General features: G+C 39.3%; 1 protein-coding gene across 2 annotated transcripts in view; it reads left to right on the top strand.

Annotated features, from left to right (window-relative positions):
* The first annotated feature begins 232 nt into the window (after window positions 1-232).
* Window positions 233-21,525, top strand: part of HOMER1 (homer scaffold protein 1) — a 158,088-nt gene continuing 136,795 nt past the window's right edge. The window contains exon 1 of one of the 2 annotated variants that reach the window (XM_069595383.1): window positions 233-536. In XM_069595383.1, the coding sequence (XP_069451484.1) occupies window positions 406-536 (131 nt within the window). In that variant the 5' untranslated portion in view covers window positions 233-405. The remainder of the gene's footprint in view (window positions 537-21,525) is intronic. The other variant, XM_070292464.1, reaches the window with a different exon arrangement.

Raw genomic sequence — 21,525 nt, 5'->3', positions numbered from 1 at the left:
GACACCGGCTTCTCTAACTGCCTGAAGCAGGCTTAGTTGCCCCGTGGCTTGTGGGATCTTAGTTCCCCAATCAGGGATCGAACTTCGTCCCCTGCATCGGAAGGCAGATTCTTAACTATTAGACCACCGGGGAAGTCCCTTGTCCATATTAAATTGTGTGCAGAGAAAATGATGTAGTCTGGCAGTCCCACTGAGGTCTGTGTTATTAATGTGTCAAGGTCAGTGACAGGGCAGGACACAGTGCCCGGAAATCTCACTGGGCGTTTTGCCTTCGTTACCTGCTAGGTACTCTTGCCTGGAAACTCCCATGGTCTGGGGGGGGGGGGGGAGCCTGCTGGGCTGCAGTCCATGGGGTTGCACAGAATCAGACATGACTGAGCGACTTCACTTTCACTTTTCACTTTCATGCATTGGAGAAAGAAATGGCGACCCACTCCAGTGTTCTTGCCTGGAGAATCCCAGGGACGGGGAAGGGCTGCCGTCTATGGGATCGCACAGAGTCGAACACGACTGAAGCGACTTAGCAGCAGCAGCAGGTAAGTTTGTCAGAATTCTAATGCTGAGTTTTGCTTCTTTATGGCAGAGTTTCATTTTGATATGCTTGTGCTTTATTAGCTGACTTTAGAACGGTTTGGTTAATCTTCCTTCTCTCTGGTGGGAGGAAAATATATATATGGTGTGTGTGTGTGAGAGTTTAAGTGGCTTCAGGCTTACTTCCCATATTGGGAAACTTGCCCTCAGTACCAAGAGAGTCTATGAAACAGTCCTTCAGCATTTGTGCAGCAAGCAGAAAAGAGGTGGATTCCCTTCCCAGCTGACTCATTGATCATGGTTTCTGCTGAATGGATTCAACTCAACAAATTTGGAATCACTGGTCAGAGACCAAGGTGAAAGCCCTGGGTGTTCTTTCCTGGGACTTTTATCAAAATTCAGCCCCTTAGATAGAATAGCAGGTTGGTTTTGAACCAGTCATCAGCTACAGTAATTATCATCCCTGTTTTACTAAACTGAGGGGTCATGAGGTTAAGTAACTTCCCACACACACGTTACTCACACAGCAAGTCAAAGGCAGAGCCTGAGATCAAACTTTGGCAGTCTGGCACCTGAGTGTGTGCCTTTATTTCCCTCTTCCACCTGTCTGCAAGTTAGGAGGTGCCTTTTTATTTTGACCAACTTTTTCGATAGAACTTTCAAATATGCAGATTTAAAAGTCTCTTTTGTTGAATCAAAATGACTTACAATAATTGATTTTAATGCTAAGGTGATTTGTACTCGTAAAAATTTTTTGATTTATTATTAGTTCCTTCAAAATTATTATAGAATTATAATATATTTTATTTTGTGACTGAACAATGAGATGGATGGTAGGAGGCACCCTTTTCCGCCCCTTATCTTCCCGTTGTGCTCCTAGTCATCCCTAAAAACCCAGGCGTTCACTACTTCCTCTGCTACTCCTGCAACAATACAGGCATTCATAACTGCACTCATCACTCTGTGTTGCGATTATTTGAGTATCTCATTTATGACCCCTGCTCAGCAGGACAGGATCTATATTTTTCTTCATGTGAGCACTTGTGTAATAAAGTCAACAAAGAACAAATGTTCATTGAACTGTATTTGAGGAAAACCTTTCAATAGCTTTCTTTTATGTGAAGTGCCTTTTTTGGCTGATCAGGAAATTTTAATATGAGGGAAATTTCTGGAGTTACATGAACACTAATTTTCTTATAAAATTTCTCTTGTTTGAAACACCGAGTGTGAAAAAATGTCGAGTAACTTACCTGCGTTTATTCTAAAGAACTGTAGTCTTTGCATCATGGCATATTTGTAACCCATTCTTCGAACACTAATAACCTTGTGGCTATTCATGCTTATTTACTGTTCACTCTAAAATCTTTTTGACTCAAAGTTTTTAAGAGTTACGTGGGATCAGCTCGAAATCAACAAATGTGTCCTTGCTTTTTTATTTTGCTTTCTACACACTGTCATCCCTCATTATAATTCTATGAGGTGGATGTCATTGTACACAGTATAAAATGTTTTGCATATATGTAAACACCAGGACCTAGGAGTGCTGTGTCGTAGCACAATTATACAAGTAGAAGCAAATACATTTATGCAACATAATGTAAACAGTCCACTGTTTTTTTGCAAGAATAAAAGCAAAATAATTATGTTGAATAGTCTTTAATTAAAATTAGTTGAAAACAGGTATAGCTCTATTATATTATGTTGTAACTCACCTAGCAGTCAATTTCTTCAGCTTTTCAAATCCACCAATGTATGTAATTTTAGCTGTTAAAAGTGTTACTTATCTAGCTTGAATTAAAGCAAAACTTAAGCTTATGCTATCTATTGACTGGTTTCTTAAGTAACTGTATTTTAAATTAAAGTTTGAAGTTTATTTATGCCATTCTCAAATGATTAGATGTGATTTCATATGTTTAAATTATAAACATATTGGTGTTTACAATATTCTTTATTATAAGCAGTATGGATCCTGGATCTCAGATTTCCTAGGAGGCTTCTAGGAACTTGTGGTAAATACTTACTAGAGGATATGAGCTTTCATTTTCTATTTTAATCTTTATTCTTTTAGAAAGAGATATTATTTAATTCCCCTATATTTACATTTTCATATGATAATGCAGAAGAGACAGTGAATTTATGGAACCTAACTTCCAAATTCCAAAAGACATTTTATATTGTGAATCTTTGCCTATAATGAAAGTCTATTGAACCAGCTGAAGCAGTCACAGGATACCGAAAGAACAATTTCCTCTCTTATACTACATTTATAACTAGTTTTGAAGATTTCAAAGAGTCAATCTAGAACCAAACTATTTTTGCAAATAGTCTTGAAGAAATTTTTCTCTCATGTGCGTGCATGCTTTCATGTGTAAAAGGAAACCATAACTTTTGTGAAATCATCTTGCTTTTCAAATGTATGTTTGTGTTTAAGTGTGTGGCTTGCCCAGTTTAAAAACCACAATGGGAAAATTATTTAATGGCGTGCAACCACACAGACTTCACAGACTGAGATTTTCTTGTTTTGTGTGTCTGCATGAGATTTGTTTTGCATACTGCTAAATATCCAGAAAAATTTTAATAGCAATTATGGTTTTCTCTATATTCAGCCATCATCCAGGCATTTTAACAGGTGTGGAAATGGACAAACGAAGGAAATGTAATCTTTCATCTCTGAAGTGCCTGAATCTTTCAAATGCCTCCCCTGGCAAGCAGTTCACACTCTTGGTGCTTTGCTCCAGCAAACAGCAAAGCTAACTTTGGTCACTACCAGCGCTTCCTTTTGTGCAAGTCCAAGTTGACCCTGTTCGACTTATGTTCCAGCCATTTGTGCAGGTTTCTCTCTGGGGCTTAGAGTGCATTCAACAGACATGCGGGCCTTTGATTTATTGGTCACAAACAAAACCTAAAACTCTTCCAAGAGGATAAAACTCATCTTTGTTTCAGCTTATGTTAGCAGGAAAAGATGTTTTAGACTGATGGAGACTTTGGAGCTTATTTTGAACTTACTGCCTGGTGCCTTCAAGCAGTGGGATCAATATTTTGAGACTTTTTTTCGAAGCCCCATAATTCCGAATTGGTCTCAACAAGTGGAATTAAACTCTATTTGGCGTTAGCAATTCAAACCTTCAATATTTCTTTCAATATATGATTCAAAGTCAGTCATAACTGCTCATCAATGTATTTAGGTTTTGTTTGATGCACAGGCGTTTCAGTCATTTGTAAAAGCCTTGACTGCTTATGCTCAGGAAAAGAGAGTAAGCTCATTATAAAAAGAAGTCCAAACGTTATGAAATTGTTTGTAGAAAGTCAAGCTCTTGGACTATGGAGAGCCATTATTAACAGAGGAGTAGCAGGTATTCCGCCAGAATGGTTTCCTGTTTACTAGCATGTATTATGGTACAGAGACTTTTCCCCGGTAATCCCTTGACAATTATATAGCTCTTGAAACATACTAAGCATACAATACGCACTGCTTTGCACATTATGTTTCTTATTAATAGCTCCTGGATATCTTTCCATGTTAGTACTTACAAAGTCTACTTCATTCTTTTCTTTGGCATTCCACGATACGAATGTCCGGCAACTCACTCAAACAAATCCATAATGATGGACACAGGGGTTTCCAGCTTGGTTTTGTTTGTTTGGTTATTTTGCCACACCAGTGTCGCAGTGAATATCCTTTTAAACATATCTGTATACATTCAGAACACAGTATTTTAAGGCATTACAAAGAGATAAATAATTTTATTTTCATGCATGTATTTCATTCTGGTGGGCACTTCAGATTACTGTTATCAGTATACCAAACTTGTAATAAATAACATTTCAAAAATGTAATTCAGTATATTTAGTTCCAAAGAATAAGCATATTTTCTAAAATTTGAAAATATTGACCTATGAGTGACCTTCCAATACATTCTTTTATGTTTCATTGAATTATCATTCAATAATAATAATAATAATGTTCAATAATAATAATGTTTTCTTGAGCATTTTATAACTTCATTACAAACCACCTTCACATGATTATCTCATCTGATTTCACATCAATGTGATGTGCGCAGCACAGGTTTATAGGAGGAAATGGTGCAGACCTGGAATTTTTCACTGCCTGAAATAGTCATATAGTGTCAGTCCTTTGTTCTGGTAGCTCAAGGAATCAAGGCCACTGTCATTATAAGTTATATCATAGTGTTAGTCACTCAGTCATGTCTGACTCTTTGCAATCCCATGGACTGCAATCCCACCAGGCTCCTCTGTCCACGGGATTCTCCAGGCAAGAATACTGGAGTGGGTTGCCAAGATCCAGGGGATCTTCCTGACCCAGGGAAGGAACACAGGTGTCCTGCATTGCAGGCAGATTCTTTCCCATCTGAGCCACCAGGAAATACTGTTACCTTAATGTGAAAAAATACTTACGTATCACTTCAATAACTGGTGTTGCTAATTTACCATCGAGTGTTCAGGCATTTTTATTTAATTGTCTGATATTCAGAGATTAGACTCACCAGGCGTTGATTAGCGAAGTGCTCCAATAATTGCTACTCCAAAACCAAGAATTTAAAAGACATTTATGCAGCCGTTGTTAAAGATGGATGAGTCTCAGTGCTGCTGCACCTCATTTGAAATTGGGAGAGCTGAGAGTAAAGGGAGAAAAGGGAAGCCTGCAGAATGCAGCAGCAATCAGACAGTGTTACTGAAACTTGGAAATTCTATTCTCCACTGATTCTCACTTCTGTATGTTTACGACCCTTCCTTTATCCAGTATCTGTCAGGATGGGCTGGCAGTAAATGGTGGCACTTTTCTGGTTTCCCACACTCCTCGGGGAGCAGGCTCCTCTGCAGGGAAAGGAAGTCATTGCTATGTTGCCTCCAGCTTTGGGAAAGGAAGCAATCTTGAATGGCTATTGTTGCATTAGCTACAAATGTATGTGGCCTCATTAGTGGATCTATCCCCACCCTTAACGTAGCTGAGAATGTACTTGTGAACTTCCTCTCTTCCTACATCTCAGGAGATCGTGTCCACTCCAACCCCTGATTGTTGAAAATGATAGCATTTCTAACCAACTATGATTCTATAGACTGGCTGCTGGGATGAGCACATACATACTACTGTATGGAGAACAGATAATCATACATCTGGGTGTAGCACAGGGAACTCTACCCAATACTCTGTAATAACCTATATGAGAAAGGAATCTGAAAGAGAATAGATATGTGTATAACAATCATTTCACTGTACAGCAGAAACTAACACACTGTTGTGAATCAACTATATTTCAATAAAGATTTTTTTAAAAATCACACTGCTGATAATGCTTTGAAATTCTACTGCTCTGTTCCCATCAGCACGATGTCCAACATTACTTTGTCCTTCTCAAAGTATACTTGACTGTCAAGTCAGGATGGTTTTTTGTTCATTGTCCCATGTGTAATACCTAGTTCATTTCCACTGTTCTGCCCAACCTTATGTTTTTCTCTTCTCTCCTACAAGTCTTTCTCCTCTCTTGCATAACTGAATTCTAACTGAATTTGAAAACAAGCCCCTACGTTCTGATAAATCCTTTCCTGCTATAAGAGAACCCACTGATGTCTGTACACAGAGAAACTCAACACCTATCTGCACATTCTGTCTTTCCTTTCCCAACCTGTGGTTGAAATATCAAGTTTGTACTTTGACACTCAAGCTCTTAAAATAGGAACCTGTTTATTGGATTGCAATAATCATATTAGATACCAAAGTACACTGTATACCTTCCCATTCCCCCACCTCTGGGGCCTTCTCTCTGAACCAACTCAGGAGATACACCAATGAGCAAAGCTGGGTTTTGGTGTAGACCTCTGGACCTGCCAGAGGAGTCCCACTGAGAGTCCAGAGTCAGCTACAGTCGATCCGTTTCTTACTCAATTAGTGTATGGGAATAGGGGACAGTTTCAAATTGATCAGTGGCAAATATCCTACCATTTTCTTACTTGACTAACAAATTCCTCCTGTGTACACAAGAATGACCTCGTGGCCCTCATGGTGTTTATACAGCAGGTACCTTTGAACACATTTCACCTACTCAGGACATTTCATGCATAAATATTCCACGGCTAGTTAAAATTCCACTAATACTTTCTCATTCAGAATAATATCTTTTATCAGTCTAATAAAATGTCCTAATGAGGTGGATGAATCTAGAGCCTATTGTACAAAGTGAAATAAGTCAGAAAGAAGAAGACAAATGTTGCATTAATACATACATTCCATACATACATTAATGCATGTATGGAATCTAGAAAGACAGTGCTAATGAACCTGTTTTCAAGGCAGCAGTGGAGACGCAGACGGAGGGCACAGACTTGTGGACACGGCAGGGGAAGGAGAGGGTGGGGCGAATTGAGAGAGCAAGGAAACATGTCCATTACCGTGGGTAAAAGAGATAGCCAGTGGGCATCCGCTGTGTGACACGGGAGCTCAACCCATTGCTCTGTGACAACCTAAAGGGGTGGGAGAGGGTGGGGCTTGGGAGGGAGGAGCGAGAGTGAGGGAACACATGTATACCTGTATTCATGGTGACGCGATAGCATGGTGATAGCAGAAACCAGCACAACATTGCAAATCAATTATCCTCCGATAAAAATTTTTTTTAATGTTTTCAAAGCAGAAAATTAAAAAGTACGAGAAGTATGGAATATCGGGAGGGTGAGCATATCCTGTGATAATTTTATCTTGTATCTCCAGACTAGATTACGAACTACCTAATTTAAAATTTAAAGTCCTGTGTTGCAAGTTAATTGCTTAATAAATTGACCACAGATATTCTAACTAGATTATAAACTTCTCAAGGGCAAGAATTGTATCACCAATGACTCTGGTACCCCTCACAGCACTTAATATAATCCTGAGCATATCGAGATGCCTAATACATGTTCACTGAAGTCAATGTCAACTTTAGATTGGAGTGCTTCAATTCCAAATCAATAGGTATTAGGCGAGAGATGGCGAATCACTCGGGGTCCTAGGGAGAAAATAAAATCACACTAGGTGGTTCAAATGAAGAGACTTTAATGAAAAGACTACTCAAAGATATAAAGGCAAGGATGGAATTCTCTGGTGGTTAAGAATCTATACTCCCAATGCAAGGGGTACAGGTTTGACCCCTAGTCAGGGAACTAAGATCCCACATGGCATGGCCTAAAAATAAAGACTTGAAAATTAAAAACAAACCAACAACAACAACAACAAAAAAAACAATTATATATAGGCAAGGTTAAGAAAAGAAATAAAGTATGGTGAGGCACCTGCAGTCAGCTACAGAGAATGAGCCGTTTTCTCCCTGGGATGAAGAAGCAAAGAAAGGAAGCAGAGTTAGCAGGACCTAGTGAGAAGTGGAGCTGGGGAAAAAAAGACCAGTCTGGCAGAAAATGTGATTGAGGAGTGATGAGCAAGAGGTGGGAAAAATACAGCAGGAGGCAGGGAAAAATATCCCACTTTCCTCCCTCAAATCTCCTATGTCTTCCAGCTCCCAAGGAATCATGGAAATATAGTCAGCAAATTTCAATTTGCTGGGCAGGGCAGAGAACAGTGGAGAAAGATTTGTGTGGCAAAGACTCTGGCAGGATTGGGAGGGCGTGGTTAGGAGGGCAGTCATGCTAAATAATCCCCATAGAAAGTTCTCATTATACGTGGAAATAGGAAAAAGTTTGAGTTATATGTAAAGAATAAGGGAAGCTGAGAAATCTAAAAATTACTTAGGGAAAAACTAAGTTCTGCTGTTAATTTTCTTCACTGGATCCTTCTGAATACAATCTAAATAACAGAATAAACACTCTGTTACATTCAAACTTTCAATTATAGTGGTTTCAAGTCAAGCAATGAATGCATATATCCATCACTCATAGCAATGAATAAAATTCATTTGCCTAAATAACTGCCATCACACTCAAAAGTGGGGGATGTACTTAACGAGCGCCTCTGGGATTTTTAGGGAGGTAGCTGTGAAGTAAAATAATAGAACACAAATGATCCTCCTGTGTGGATGGATTATTATGAATAATATTAAACTGTTCTCCTTAAATTTATGAGTCACATTTTATCATTTTTTCCTTTTGTTTGGTGCCTACCCATGACCACATAGGGTTAATGAATATTTGCATAAATAGAATGATAGAACATTAAAGGTCTTGTAATCTGCAAACACTTAAATAGGCTCCCACAAGTCACCTGCCCTTGACCAAATAGTTGGTTGCAGCAGAACCAGCCTGGAATGCAGATTGTCAACATTCTAATCTGGCCATAGTTCTAGAAACGCTTGATTTGTAGGAAAGTGAAAGTGGAAAGTGAAGTCGCTCTGTCGTGTCTGACTCTTTGCTACCCCGTGGACTGTAGCCCACCAGGCTCCTCTGTCCATGGGATTTTCTAGGCAAGAATACTGGAGTGGGTTGCCATTTCCTTCTCCAGGGGATCTTCCCAATCCAGGGGTTGAACCCAGGTCTCCCACATTGCAGGCAGATCCTTTAACCTCTGAGCCACTAAGAAATGCTTGATTTAGCTCCAATTAAATGGCAAAAGAAAATAACGGTTAAGAGCAAAGGTTTGGAATTGGGTAGATTTGTGTTTAAATCCAGTCATACTGTAGGCAAATAACAAATAAATTCCTGCTTAACTGCTGTTCCTTCTTCTATAAAGGTGGGGTGAATATCCACCCCATCAGAGTTGTGGGTGGACTAAAAAAATATCAAATGTTCAGTACAATGCCTGGCATTAGTACCTATCCAATAAATAAAAGCTACTATACAGTAGCTTTCTTTGAAAGTCAGTTGATAATTATTTATAGATGATGATCAATAAGAATTGGAGAAGTACTGTTCAGGAAACTCTAAACCAAGAAAAGAAACTTTAAGTCAATCAGGAGAAGTAAAGTGGAAAATAAAGGAAATTTCTTAATTGGAATGGAAATGAATTCAACAGACAGTACTAAGAGTAAATGAATTGGTTTTCTTTTTTCTCCTTCATCTTTACTAAGGAAACATGCCCAAGACTCCCACTTAAAATTTTTTTTATTAATAGGCTTTATTTTTTAGAGTCGTTTATTTTGGATTCACAGAGATTACTACTACTGGACTGACTGAAAAGTTGAAAATAATTGAAAAGCATAAAGCCCTGCACAGAAACAAGGAGGTATTCTTATGAATAAATATTGAGGTGTCCGAGACCCTAGTTAACACACCAGAAAGAAATGAATCCACAGAACCTGATCTACTTAGTTTTTAAAGAACATCAAGGGTTAAATGGTGCAGCTGCTGGCAGAACTGTGTACCCTGCTATGGCAAACTTTTCCAAGGACTGATGGATTGCCTATCTGAATTCTATCTAAATGAAGAATTGCAGGCATAGCTGTGGAAACATAGATACTATCACACCATACTGGATAAACCAGTTGAAACTGTAATTAAATGATAGGACCAATGAAAAATGTATTAACAATCTTCTGTGGAAAAGCCACCATAACTTGTAATGGAAATTCACAAAGAAATAGTATGAGGTCTTGAGTGAAGTAAAGACTATTGTGCCAAAGGGAAAACTAGTGGGAATGATTTATAATTATACGGTTTCCCTCAAATCCTTAAATGCAAAGACATTTCCTACCATCTGAGAAGAAATTTTGATGAGGTCAACATTGCACTGGCACTACTTTAAAAATAAAATAAGGATAGGGACCCGGTCCAAAATGGGTAAACAGTATATGAATCAGTAAACATGTCTTAAGGTGGAAAAGCATAAACTGCAGGGTTTCAGAGATGCCTCTGTGCTGAGGAAAACCTGTTTGAAATTTGTCTAAGCAATCTGGAAGACAGAATATCAGGTTCATAGACGATACTAAGTTCCTTCAAGTAGAAAATATAATAACTATGGGAGAAATGAGAGGAAAAACCTGAGTTTGCGTAAGTAGGCAGAAAGGAAGAAACTCATCCTATACACTTCACACCCAGGAGTGTTGACCCCCTTTTTAGAGGGGTAGGTCTCAGGCAGATGCTGATAGTTAAGGAAACGTCATGGACTAGAGGAATGCTCCATAGAGCTACAGTCCCAGAGTTCACCCTGAAATAGATACTGGGTGAAGGGTAGAGGTGGGCCACTTTCTCTCTGGCTCCAAACTGTGGGATGTTCTGTCCTTCCAGAGAAGTCTTCTTGAATGAGAAGTGCAGAAGAACCATGAAGAGAGACTTTCCCCTTAAGGAAAAATGTTTTGTGGAAGTTAAGCTAAAAACTGTAATACGTACCCCATGTGCGTGTGCTCACTCAGTCGTGTCCGACTCTTTGCGACCCCATGGACTGTAGCCCTCCAGGCTCCTCTGTCCATGGGATTCTCCAGGCAAGAACACTGGAGTGGGTTGCTGTTCCCTTCATCTTCCTGATCCAGGCATCAACCCACGTCCCTTGTGTCTCCTGCATAGGCAGACAGATTCTTTACCACTAGCACCCCCTGGGAAGCCCAATGTGCTTTTAAGGCCTCAGTTAACTCATGCAGCAAACTTTGAGGTCAATTTTGAGATCTTCAAAACCCAGCCTTTGTGCAAGAAAAGGCTTTCTTTAAATGCTAGAAGTTTACTCTGGCACCTATGTGATAAATCCACAGGTCAGTGATGAGCTGCAGACCAGTTTAAGGACGGAAAAGACTGCAATGTAGCAGTTCAGAAGGATTTGGAGATCACTGGGCAAAGGAGAAAACATTTTGTATGTGTATGCTAGATTCTCTGTTTTTGCTTTCCTTTTACATTTGATAAGATCACAGAGTTGGCCTAGTATGCCTCTGTGTAAAACTCTCAAAGGTCTTGGATGCTTTAAAGGAAAGGAATACATTATAGAAACAACTTTGAAGTCAGTTTCTCTAATTCTTACATAGTCTAATGTTGCTTTTCCATTTATAAAGTTCCTCTTATGCAGCTGATTATAAAAGGAGTAGGAAGAATGCAATTAATTTTCATGCCAGTAAAAGAAGCAAAAAACTGACAGTTGTCTTTCATACCAAAAAAAATTGAATTTACTAAGCATTTGCAAGGTACCAGTGTTTTATACTTCATTTAATTATTACAGCAAGCTCTTAAGGGTATTATTATTATTCACATTTTAGAGACTAGAAAATTGAGGCTCAGCGATAGTTAGTAACTTATCTAGGCTATCTGGCAGGGCCAAGAAGACTCAAAATCTGTTTGATTCTAAAGTCCATATTCTTAGTATCCATATATATAAATGCTGATATTCTTCAAGTCCATATAGGATTGCAATTTGTATTAACACAGTTGAAGGAAGTTTAAAATACTTTCTCATCTCTAATCTTTAATATCTTTAATCTCTATCTTCAAAATCTTTTCATTTTGTTCTATATTGCAGCTTACCCTGTTGGTAAAGTATCCACCATTAGAGATTATAAAAACTATTTTTCAACAAGGGACATGCCACTGAATGTCATGACTATTCATGTGCTGGTTCTAGTGCTTTCAAACAAATTTGTTTTGTGGTGCCCTCTCTATTGCATTTTTGAGTAGGCTGTAAATCTTTTTAAAACCAATAAAAATATAATTTCAGAATGTTTTAAAAGCAATCTCTCATGTCACTGAATTCTCAAGTGATTTCTGTTTCTGCTTTCTTCTACATATAATGCAAAGAGGATTCTGATAAAAAGAATTTAATAGTTAAGTATAATTTTTTTCTAATTACAAAAAGTAATATATGATGACTTAACTGAATTTAGACTATGTATAAAGGTATAAGGGCTTCCCAGATGGTGCTAGTGGTAAAGAATCCATCTGCCAACGCAGTAGAGATATGTTCAGTCCCTGGGTCAGGAAGATCCCCTGGAGTAGGAAATGTCTACACGCTCCAGAATTCTTGCCTGGAAAATTCCCTGGACAGGGGAGCCTGGTGGGCTACAGTCCATAGGGTTACAAAGAGTTGGACATAATTGAGTGACTTAGCACACACACAAATAAAGGTATAAAGAAAAAAGTACCCAGAATTCCACAGATAAAACATGATAAGCATCTAATGTTCTTCCTTTAAATGTATATGAGAACAAAATGCGAATTGTGGATTATTTGGAAGGTGGTTGAAGAATTTAAAATAATTTAAAATTATATATATGCACATTTAAAATATACATATATACGTATATCTATTTTGTATTGGGGAAGGCAATGGCACCCCACTCCAGTACTCTTGCCTGGAAAATCCCATGGATGGAGGAGCCTGGTGTGCTGCAGTCCATGGGGTCGCTAAGAGTCACACACAACTGAGCGACTTCACTTTCATTTTTCACTTTCATGCATTGGAGTAGGAAATGGCAACCCACTCCAGTGTTCTTGCCTGGAGAATCCCAGGGACGGGGGAGCCTGGTGGGCTGGCATCTATAGGGTTGCAGAGTCGGACACGACTGAAGCGACTTAGCAGCAGCAGCAGCATTTTGTATACATATATGTTCATCTAAGATAGCCACTGAAATTTTCAAATACTTTCTCTAAAGTTAATTCCATTTCTCTATATGGTGACTACGAGATGTTATGACTTTAAGCAAACATTTGGCCAGTTTGTCTAGATGAGAATTGAAAACACATTAATGTGATTTTTACACAGTAGAAAATTTGAATTTTTGCATGTTTTAATTTTATTTTTTTCTATTTACAAAGATAACATATATGTAAATGTACAGTATAATATGTAATATATAATCTATATAGTATGTAATATGTAGTAAATACAAATCAAATGACACATAAAGAGATTAAAAATAGCTAATATTTGTTGAGTGCGTTCTATATGCAGGGCACTATTCTAAGGGTTTTGTTTATATTAACTCATTTAATCCTCACAATCATGCTATAAAGTAGGGACTATTATTTACTGCCTTTATTTTACAAATGAGAATCTTGGGCATCAAGAGGCTAAGTAATTTGCTTGAAGTCTTGGTTTACTAGGAAAACAGTCACAGCAAATGGCATGGTTTTAATTTGTTCACTGAGTTTTCTCGTGAGAAAACAAAGCTGATGAATTAGAGCCTTGCCATGCATATATTATAACTTTGCTTTAGGAAAGAAAACGATCAAGTTCCACGTGACGCTCTTTAGATGAAGAAGGTAGAGGGAGGGTAAAGGAGAAGGTGGATCTGAACCTTGGGACTTAGGAAAGGTAGTGGGTCCCTAGGACGTGCAGCTGCTAAACAACAGAGCTGCGATTCAAACTCAGGCAGGATATTCCCAGAGTCCACACTGAACCATTCCCTAAATTGCCTCTACAAAGTATAAAGAAGAAAGCTATTAAGAAGAAAGCCAGGATTAATTAACTCATTGACTGAATAATTGGATCAATCTCGAGTCCCTCTCTCCTCCCCAGAGATTGGGGATGATATCACCTGGCTCAAAGCCCCAGCCCTCTAATTATAAGGTTGGTTTTTCTGGTATGACAAGTTCCTGTCCCAAGTCATTACATTAGCAAAAAACTCAGGTATAGTCCAAAATATCCACCATGAATATCAAAGACACTTCTATGCCTTGGGAAATTCCAAGGATTTAGAGTTTACCTCCTAGAAACCAGAAATAAAAATGTCAGCCAAAATCCTTTATTATATAATACCACCCCTCTTAGCATATCACTGCAGGCTGTCAAACTGCTTAGCTGCAGCATGGAATCAGCTCCTCAGCAATAGGGTGTCCCACAGCTCATAGCTCGGCCCCTTTTGCTTCTGTGTCGTCCTGTGGGATGAGGGACATGAAGAGCTGACAGCTTTGCATCGACAATGAGTGACATCAGAGGAGAGGAAAAGCTTTCTGAAGGAGGAGTGTAGAGAAGCTAATGGTGGAGGATGACTTCGGCGTGAGCTCAGACTTGAGTAGTCATAAAATCGTTGAATAAAATATTACTTTGAGTCTTACATCCACACTCCTTCCTGATATTTAATATAAGCATCATCCCCAGTCGGTCAAATAGCCAGTCTGCGCTGTAACAGACATGGCGAGGAAGGATAAGCCAATCATTCTTGGGGCAACCAATTCTACTGATATAAATCTGATTGTTTTTAAACTATTTCTCATAGTGAGCCAACATTTACTTTTTAAGAAATCTTTCCATTGATTTTTTTACTACCTCATGTAACAGTTTTGGCTAGGCTGCGTAGCATGTGGGATCCTCCTTCCAAGATCAGGGATGGGACCCATACCCCTTAAGTGGAAGACCATAGTCCCAGCCACTGGACAGCCAAGGAATTCCATCCTATGGAACACACATTCACACAGCCATCACCTATTGTTTGGGACAGACATGCTATGAAGTCAGCCCTCATGTCTCTCCTTGCTTTTGTCTTCTGCAAATTAAACATCTGCCTACACCCACACCTCACGGGGCCATGTCTTTAATATCTTGCTATTCCATCAGCATCCTTCCCAAAATAGAATATCCAGATATTGTTGCCTTAATGAAGAGGATAACGAAATCACTATTGCCAATAAAACAATTCAATTTCTCCTTTTTCTATAAATATGTTTTTGAATATACAGTCTTTTTCAAAAAAGTATATGAAGGAAATAGGAAAATAAAATGTATATTAATATCTTATTCTGTCCTCCTGTTATGTTGTAACATATTTGTGTGTTTTAAATAATACTTTAAAATAACTTTTTCCTGTTTTATATTACGAAAATAATATGTATTAGTGGTAAAAATTCAAACAATACTAAGAGTAACAGGGAAAAATTTTTTTTAATTCCTCTTACTCTCAAACTTTTAATCCCACTTCCTAAAGCACAGTTTAGTTTACTGTATTCATCCAGAATGTTCTTATATTGGGCATCTTTCCTTACCAACATTCTGGATCTATCTTATTCTTTTTAATAGCTGCATAGTATTTTATTACATGGTTATACCATCTTTTATTTACCAGTCCCCTTTGATGGACATAAATGTTGTTTCCTCTCCTTTTTAAACTTTATAGCAATACAATAAATTTTGTGTTTTCTTTGAACAGATGAGAAAGCACATCTATAGGATAATTTCTTTGAAGTAGACCTGCTATGTCAAAATTTATGTGTCTTCAAGGGTACACCAATTTACACTCCTGCTTATAGTGTGTGGTAGTACAGTGGACTCCTGAACAATGGGGGTTTGAGATGCACAGTCCACTTACACACGAGCTTTTATAGTACTATGTGATTGGTGGTTGGTTGAGTGGGAGGGGCAGGGGTGGTGACTGTTAAAGTTACTTTCAGATTTTCCACTGGGTGGAGGTCTGGTGCCCATAACCTTCTTATTGCTCAAAGATCAACTGTACTTGTTTTTCCATATGCCAAACTTTAAAATAATTGTTAATCTAAAAGCTGACAAATGGACTACGATTTGGGCTGGATACATTCTGTTTGCCCCTCCAGATGCACCTTGTACTCTTCTCCCAGGTCTTTGCTGTAAACAGATACTGTACAGACTACATCACTGGATTCCTGCACCCTCTTGCTTCCTCGATGTCAGATTTAGAAACAGGGGCATCAGTTGAAGATAGGGTACAGATGGGGAAGAGGTATTTATTGATGAAGTTAACATATTTATTTCCTGGGCTCTCTCTTTGTGGGGTCTCTGCAGACTGGCTGTGACCCTTAAGTGCCGGGAGCCAGCGTGAGGAACTCTGCCCATGGCCAAGGTCATGAGGAAGGAGGCTTCGGCATATGCAAAGGCAGGATCAAGCCTCAGGAAACCCCCTGTTCCCCAGCATCTACCCCCAAAACCAGAGTCTGTTTTATGCTCTCACCTATACCTCTGACTTTATGGGGGGCTGTTCCCCCACCACCTCTCTCGGAGAAGGAGTTAACTTGCAGCTCCAGTTAATAAAAATTCCTGGGCGTGACAAGAGTATTTCAACTTACAAACTCCTCTGAAGGTTCTCTAGCCTGCCTGAGCAGGTTCATCCGGCCACATATGATTGTTTACAGCCTCCCAAGCATGAGAGACACGAGATGCTTTAAACTTTATATATACAGATTCTTTTGAGAAGTTACAAAATTATTAGTATAGTATTAGTGGGTTGATTAGAAATTATATTGGTGAAGGGTTTTTTATTTGTTGAGCCAATATTTGCTGCTAAATCTCCATATTCCCTGCCTTTATAATGAATATAACTATCATATAGGAGAAATAAGTATTAACCTTTAAGATTAATCATGTTAAACCTTAGGCTAAGTAAATTCCTTTTCTTGATTGTAACCCGCTACACCCTCACCCTATAGGAATGCAACTTTATTTGGAGGGTGGTGCCTGGTTTAAGAAAAAAAATCACCCCTGGAAAAAATAAGTTTTCTGGTTGACTGACTATTATCAGAAAGGGCCATAAAATGTCAGCAGGTCTCATGGCCAGAAGATGATGTAAAACCCCTAAAACCTTTGTATAATTTTATATGAAGCACGTGATTCTGACAAGGGTCAGGTCCTGCTGACCCTGCGTGACTCTATATTCATCCCTATGTATAACAAAAAGTATATAAGCAAAGCTGAAAATAAAGAAAATGGATCAGTTTCTGGAAAGACTGATTCCCCCGTGTCATTCTTTCTTTCTCCTTCTGGCTGAATTCCCATCTGGAGCGTGGGTACTCACCAAGCCTGCTAATTTTGCCTGGGCTTCTAAGATCTGACCGGGGAGGCCTCAGTGCCTCCTCTCCTTCGGGAGAATGGAAAGAGGCCTGTGGCCTACGTAGGTGGTGCAAATTCCTTGTCTTGGAGTTTTATTGGTATTCCATGTAAACCAAGTTATTCAGCCTCTTTTTCTCCACTAATGTTTCCTACTACACTATCCTTTTCTAATCTCTCTTTATATCTGTAAATAAGTTTTTTCCTAGGATGCCGGTTCTGTCTCCCCTTTGAATTACCCTGGATCCACTGGGGCTGGACCCCGGCACTTAAGGTCAAGGACACAGCTTCTGTCCACACAAATCTGTCTCCATTTTCTTGTCCTTCCAGGCATAGAAGGCTGGTCTGCCCTGGTTTTCCTATATCCTGCCCTACCTTTGTAAGTGGTGGTTTGATGGTTTAGTCGTTAAGTCGTGTCCGACTCTTGCGACCGCATGGACTATAGCCCGCCAGGCTCCTCTATCCATGGGATTTTCCAGGCAAGAATACTGGAGTGGATTGTCATTTCCTTCTCCAGGGGATCTTCCTAATCCAGGAATCGAACCTGGGTCTCCTGCATTGCAGGCAGATTCTTTACCGACTGAGCTATGAGGGAAGCCCCAAAGCATGCTTTGAAGCACCTCATTTGAATGTTCTGTTTCCTGCCAGCTCTTGTTCCTGAAAGCTTGACCTAGAGAGATTCCCTAGGGTGTTTATGAGGTATCTTGTAAGAGAGGCAATTTGAACATAGACCTGAATGATGAGAAGGAGTATGAAGATCTTAGGCTTACGTGTTCCAGGTGGAAAAGGTCCTGCTTTTGGAACAAGCTTGTCATAGCTGAAGAGCGGCAGGAACACCAGAGTGGCTTTGGGTCATCAGGCAAGTATATGGTTTGTTTGTCTGAGAGCCATTGCCTCTTCTTCCTTTCTGAGAGAGCTCTAATTTTGTTCAGACATCATGGGAAGATTCAAGGGATGAACCACCATTTGTCTAAGTGAATCATGAAAATTCTGTCCCAAAGTGTCTGATTGATTTAGGAATTGGCCTGTAACCCAGTCAGAGAAGGCAATGGCACCCCACTCCAGTACTCTTGCCTGGAAAATCCCACCGACAGAGGAGCCTGGTGGGCTGCAGTCCATGGGGTCGCGAAGAGTCAGACAGGACTGAGGGACATCACTTTCACTTTTCACTTTCATGCATTGGAGAAGGAAATGGCAACCCACTCCAGTGTTCTTGCCTGGAGAATCCCGGGGACGGGGGAGCCTGGTGGGCTGCCGTCTATGGGGTCGCACAGAGTTGGACACGACTGAAACGACTTAGCAGCAAGAGCAGCAGCAGCTGTAACCCAGTTCTGGCCAATGAGACATGGGAGGGAGTTTTCTAGGGCCCTCTTGAGAATCTTTCTCCCCAGTAAAAAAGCAGACATAAAGGAGAAAATTCCTACCTCTTTCTCCCCTTTTCTGCTTTGGATGCTTCTTGTGAGAATATGATGCCTGGAAATGTATAGTCTTTTGATAACCATGAGACAAAGGGCCAGGATCAAAAACAACATATGAAAGTAGAAGAGTGAAACGCTGGAAATGAACCTGGACCCTAATGACATATTGGACCTTCCAAGACACCTGTAGGATCACCTCCCTTCAGACTCCCTGTGAAGCAAATAAACTAGTGAAAATCAGCCTGAGCTTGAGTCACCATTAGGTGGAGTTTCTGTTCCTTGCAGGTGACGCACCAACTCACAGAGTAGCAAGGGAGAGGGTGACGAAGGGTAACCGATGTAAGAGAGGTGGGCAGGGGTCCACCACAGTGTCGCTCAGGCCAAGGCATGGAATTTGGATTTTATTCCAAAGGCAAGAGATTTCTGCCAATGACTCAGTGCATTCTGCTGCTGCTGCTAAGTCGCTTCAGTCGTGTCCGACTCTGTGTGACCCCATAGATGGCAGCCCACCAGGCTCCGCCGTCCATGGGATTTTCCAAGCAAGAGTACTGGAGTGGGGTGCCATTGCTTTCTCCGGACTCAGTGCATACAGGCATATAATAAAGATTTATCTAGCTATCTATCCATATCATCATACATATTTATCATGTATATGATAAGAATATTATTTAGTATTAAAATAATAGGTATTGGCTAAAAATATATTTTCCATTTTAATTTTTATAGAAATTACTATTTAGAACAGGATAAAAAGAAATAAAAAGTCTCATGAGTAACTTATGAACTATCTTGACTGAAATTCCCAAATGTTGAGAAATTATTAACATCTGATCTTTCATGCTTGGAAGAACTTTCAACACAGTTTCTAGGTATTGCTTCGGCCTGCTCTAGCCACATCAGGGTCTTTACCAATTATGCTCTTCTTCAGAGAGTTTGCAACTGCCAGCTCAAACCCTTATCTCTCTTTGAAAGAACCCCCAGTTTTTTCCTTTGTCTCTTTGAAAAGAAGGCAACTTCATTTAAGCATGGCTGTCCTAAGTGCCATGGATGGTGTTTTTCTCCTAGTTGGCACCAAAAACATCACAGAATAAGGTAGATCATTTAAAACATTTTCCTCATGGTCGTCGTGTTCCTCCATTCAGCAGGAAGAGTATTGGTTACCATGGCAATAGCTTCCACAGCATTCCATTCCAAGGAACTGCACAGGTAAAGCACAAGTTTCACATTCGTTCTTTGCCCTAGCTCTCTGCAGATCTGCATATTTTTGCAAGCTTGTACTCTGTGACTGCTGTTTAGAACAATCAGCTGACCAAACAACCTAGAGTTAAGCCAGATAATTTTTTCAAAGGCACCATACCCCTTCTCTTCTGAGTATTTAAAAAATTTACATAAACCGTTGTACAATGATTTTTATTACAGCACCAATTAAAAACTTTCTGGTATGTTCTTTCACCTGTCTGGTATTTTAGTTGTACCTCTTTAACCATGTATAGAAAATAATGAATTTACAGTAAAAATTACAGCAGGAGATAGTTCTATGAGATCATTTCCCATGGGCTTAACATCATGTCTTTCCTAAGGACAATTCTCTGACTTTCCTTCCTTCACCACTCCCAAAGCCTCTTATAAATTAGTGCTGATGCTCAGAAGAGTAAAAACTGTCCTCAAGCCACTGCCTTTGAGATACCAAACACTTAGATTCCCCCCCCTTAAGACTGTTAACTACCTTGTTTCTATTCAGAACCTTATTGATAATAGTAAAGAAAGAAAAGAAAGTAAGAAAGTGAAGTCGCTCAGTGGTGTCTGACTCTTTGCGACCCCATGGACTGCAGCCCACCAGGCTCCTCCATCCATGGGATTCTCCAGGCAAGAATACTGGAGTGGGTTGCCATTTCCTTCTCCAGGGGATCTTCCTGACCCAGGGATCAAACCCAGGTCTCCCACATTGCAGGCAGATGCTTTAACCTCTGAGCCACCAGGGTTTTAAACAGTTCAAACAAATTACTGGCACACAGCACCTGTTACGTTACAGAGGTGATGGAATAACTTTAGAGCATCAACTGGATAAATTCTATTTCCCTACAACTGTAAAAAATTCTTTTCTTCTTATTACTTTTAGTCTTTGCTGATTACTTAGTTTCTTTATAACCATGTGGCATAAATGAGGAATCTAGAGATTTCTATAGTATGTAGAGATATCTTTTAATCTATTATTTCTACCTATAACTTTGAAACAATAGTGGTATTTTGGTAACGAAAAAGTGGGAACATGGAAGAGGAGTTGCTATTATGTGATGTTAAGCAATTAAAAATAAAATTTGGTTTCAACCCTCTTTCAGGGAAGGATTTTGTATCTCCTAGATGTCTTTTCATTGAGAAAGACATATCTCCTGACCTATCTATGAACACCCCATTGAATATCACCATCTCCTATTAAGGGCATGGAAGTAAACTCTGTAACTAAAACAGATGCCTCCACCCACAGCTTCTAAAATCAGTGGGTATTCATAAACCTCACCACAAATTTTCAGAGCATAGTGGGAAAAGGGAACTGTTAAAAATTTGAAACTCTATTAAAGTACTTTCTGACTCTTCCGGTAAAAGAAAATATATTACTTTCTAGGAAGTTCTCTACTTTAAAAAACAAAGCAATCAGGATTGGAAATCCATGGCTAGCATTTGGGTTACATCACTCAGTTTTAGGAGAGAAGACATTTACTTTTAGATAGAATGCCATATAGAACGGGTCTCAGATTTCTCTCAAAATTGCATCGGAATTGTTTCAAGGGATAAGAAAGACAGCATTATTTTCTAAGCCATTTTCTGTCTAAACTAAATCACTTTTCTCTTTTGTGCTCTTGCCATCTATGTTAAAGCTTTCACTTCACCATTTTCAAACACTCATCCCACTCTTTTATTATGACTTTA

The sequence above is a fragment of the Ovis canadensis genome, chromosome 7 (assembly GCF_042477335.2).
Source record: "Ovis canadensis isolate MfBH-ARS-UI-01 breed Bighorn chromosome 7, ARS-UI_OviCan_v2, whole genome shotgun sequence".
In the NCBI taxonomy this organism is placed as follows: domain Eukaryota; kingdom Metazoa; phylum Chordata; class Mammalia; order Artiodactyla; family Bovidae; genus Ovis; species Ovis canadensis.
This window is presented reverse-complemented; position numbering and strand designations above follow the sequence as displayed.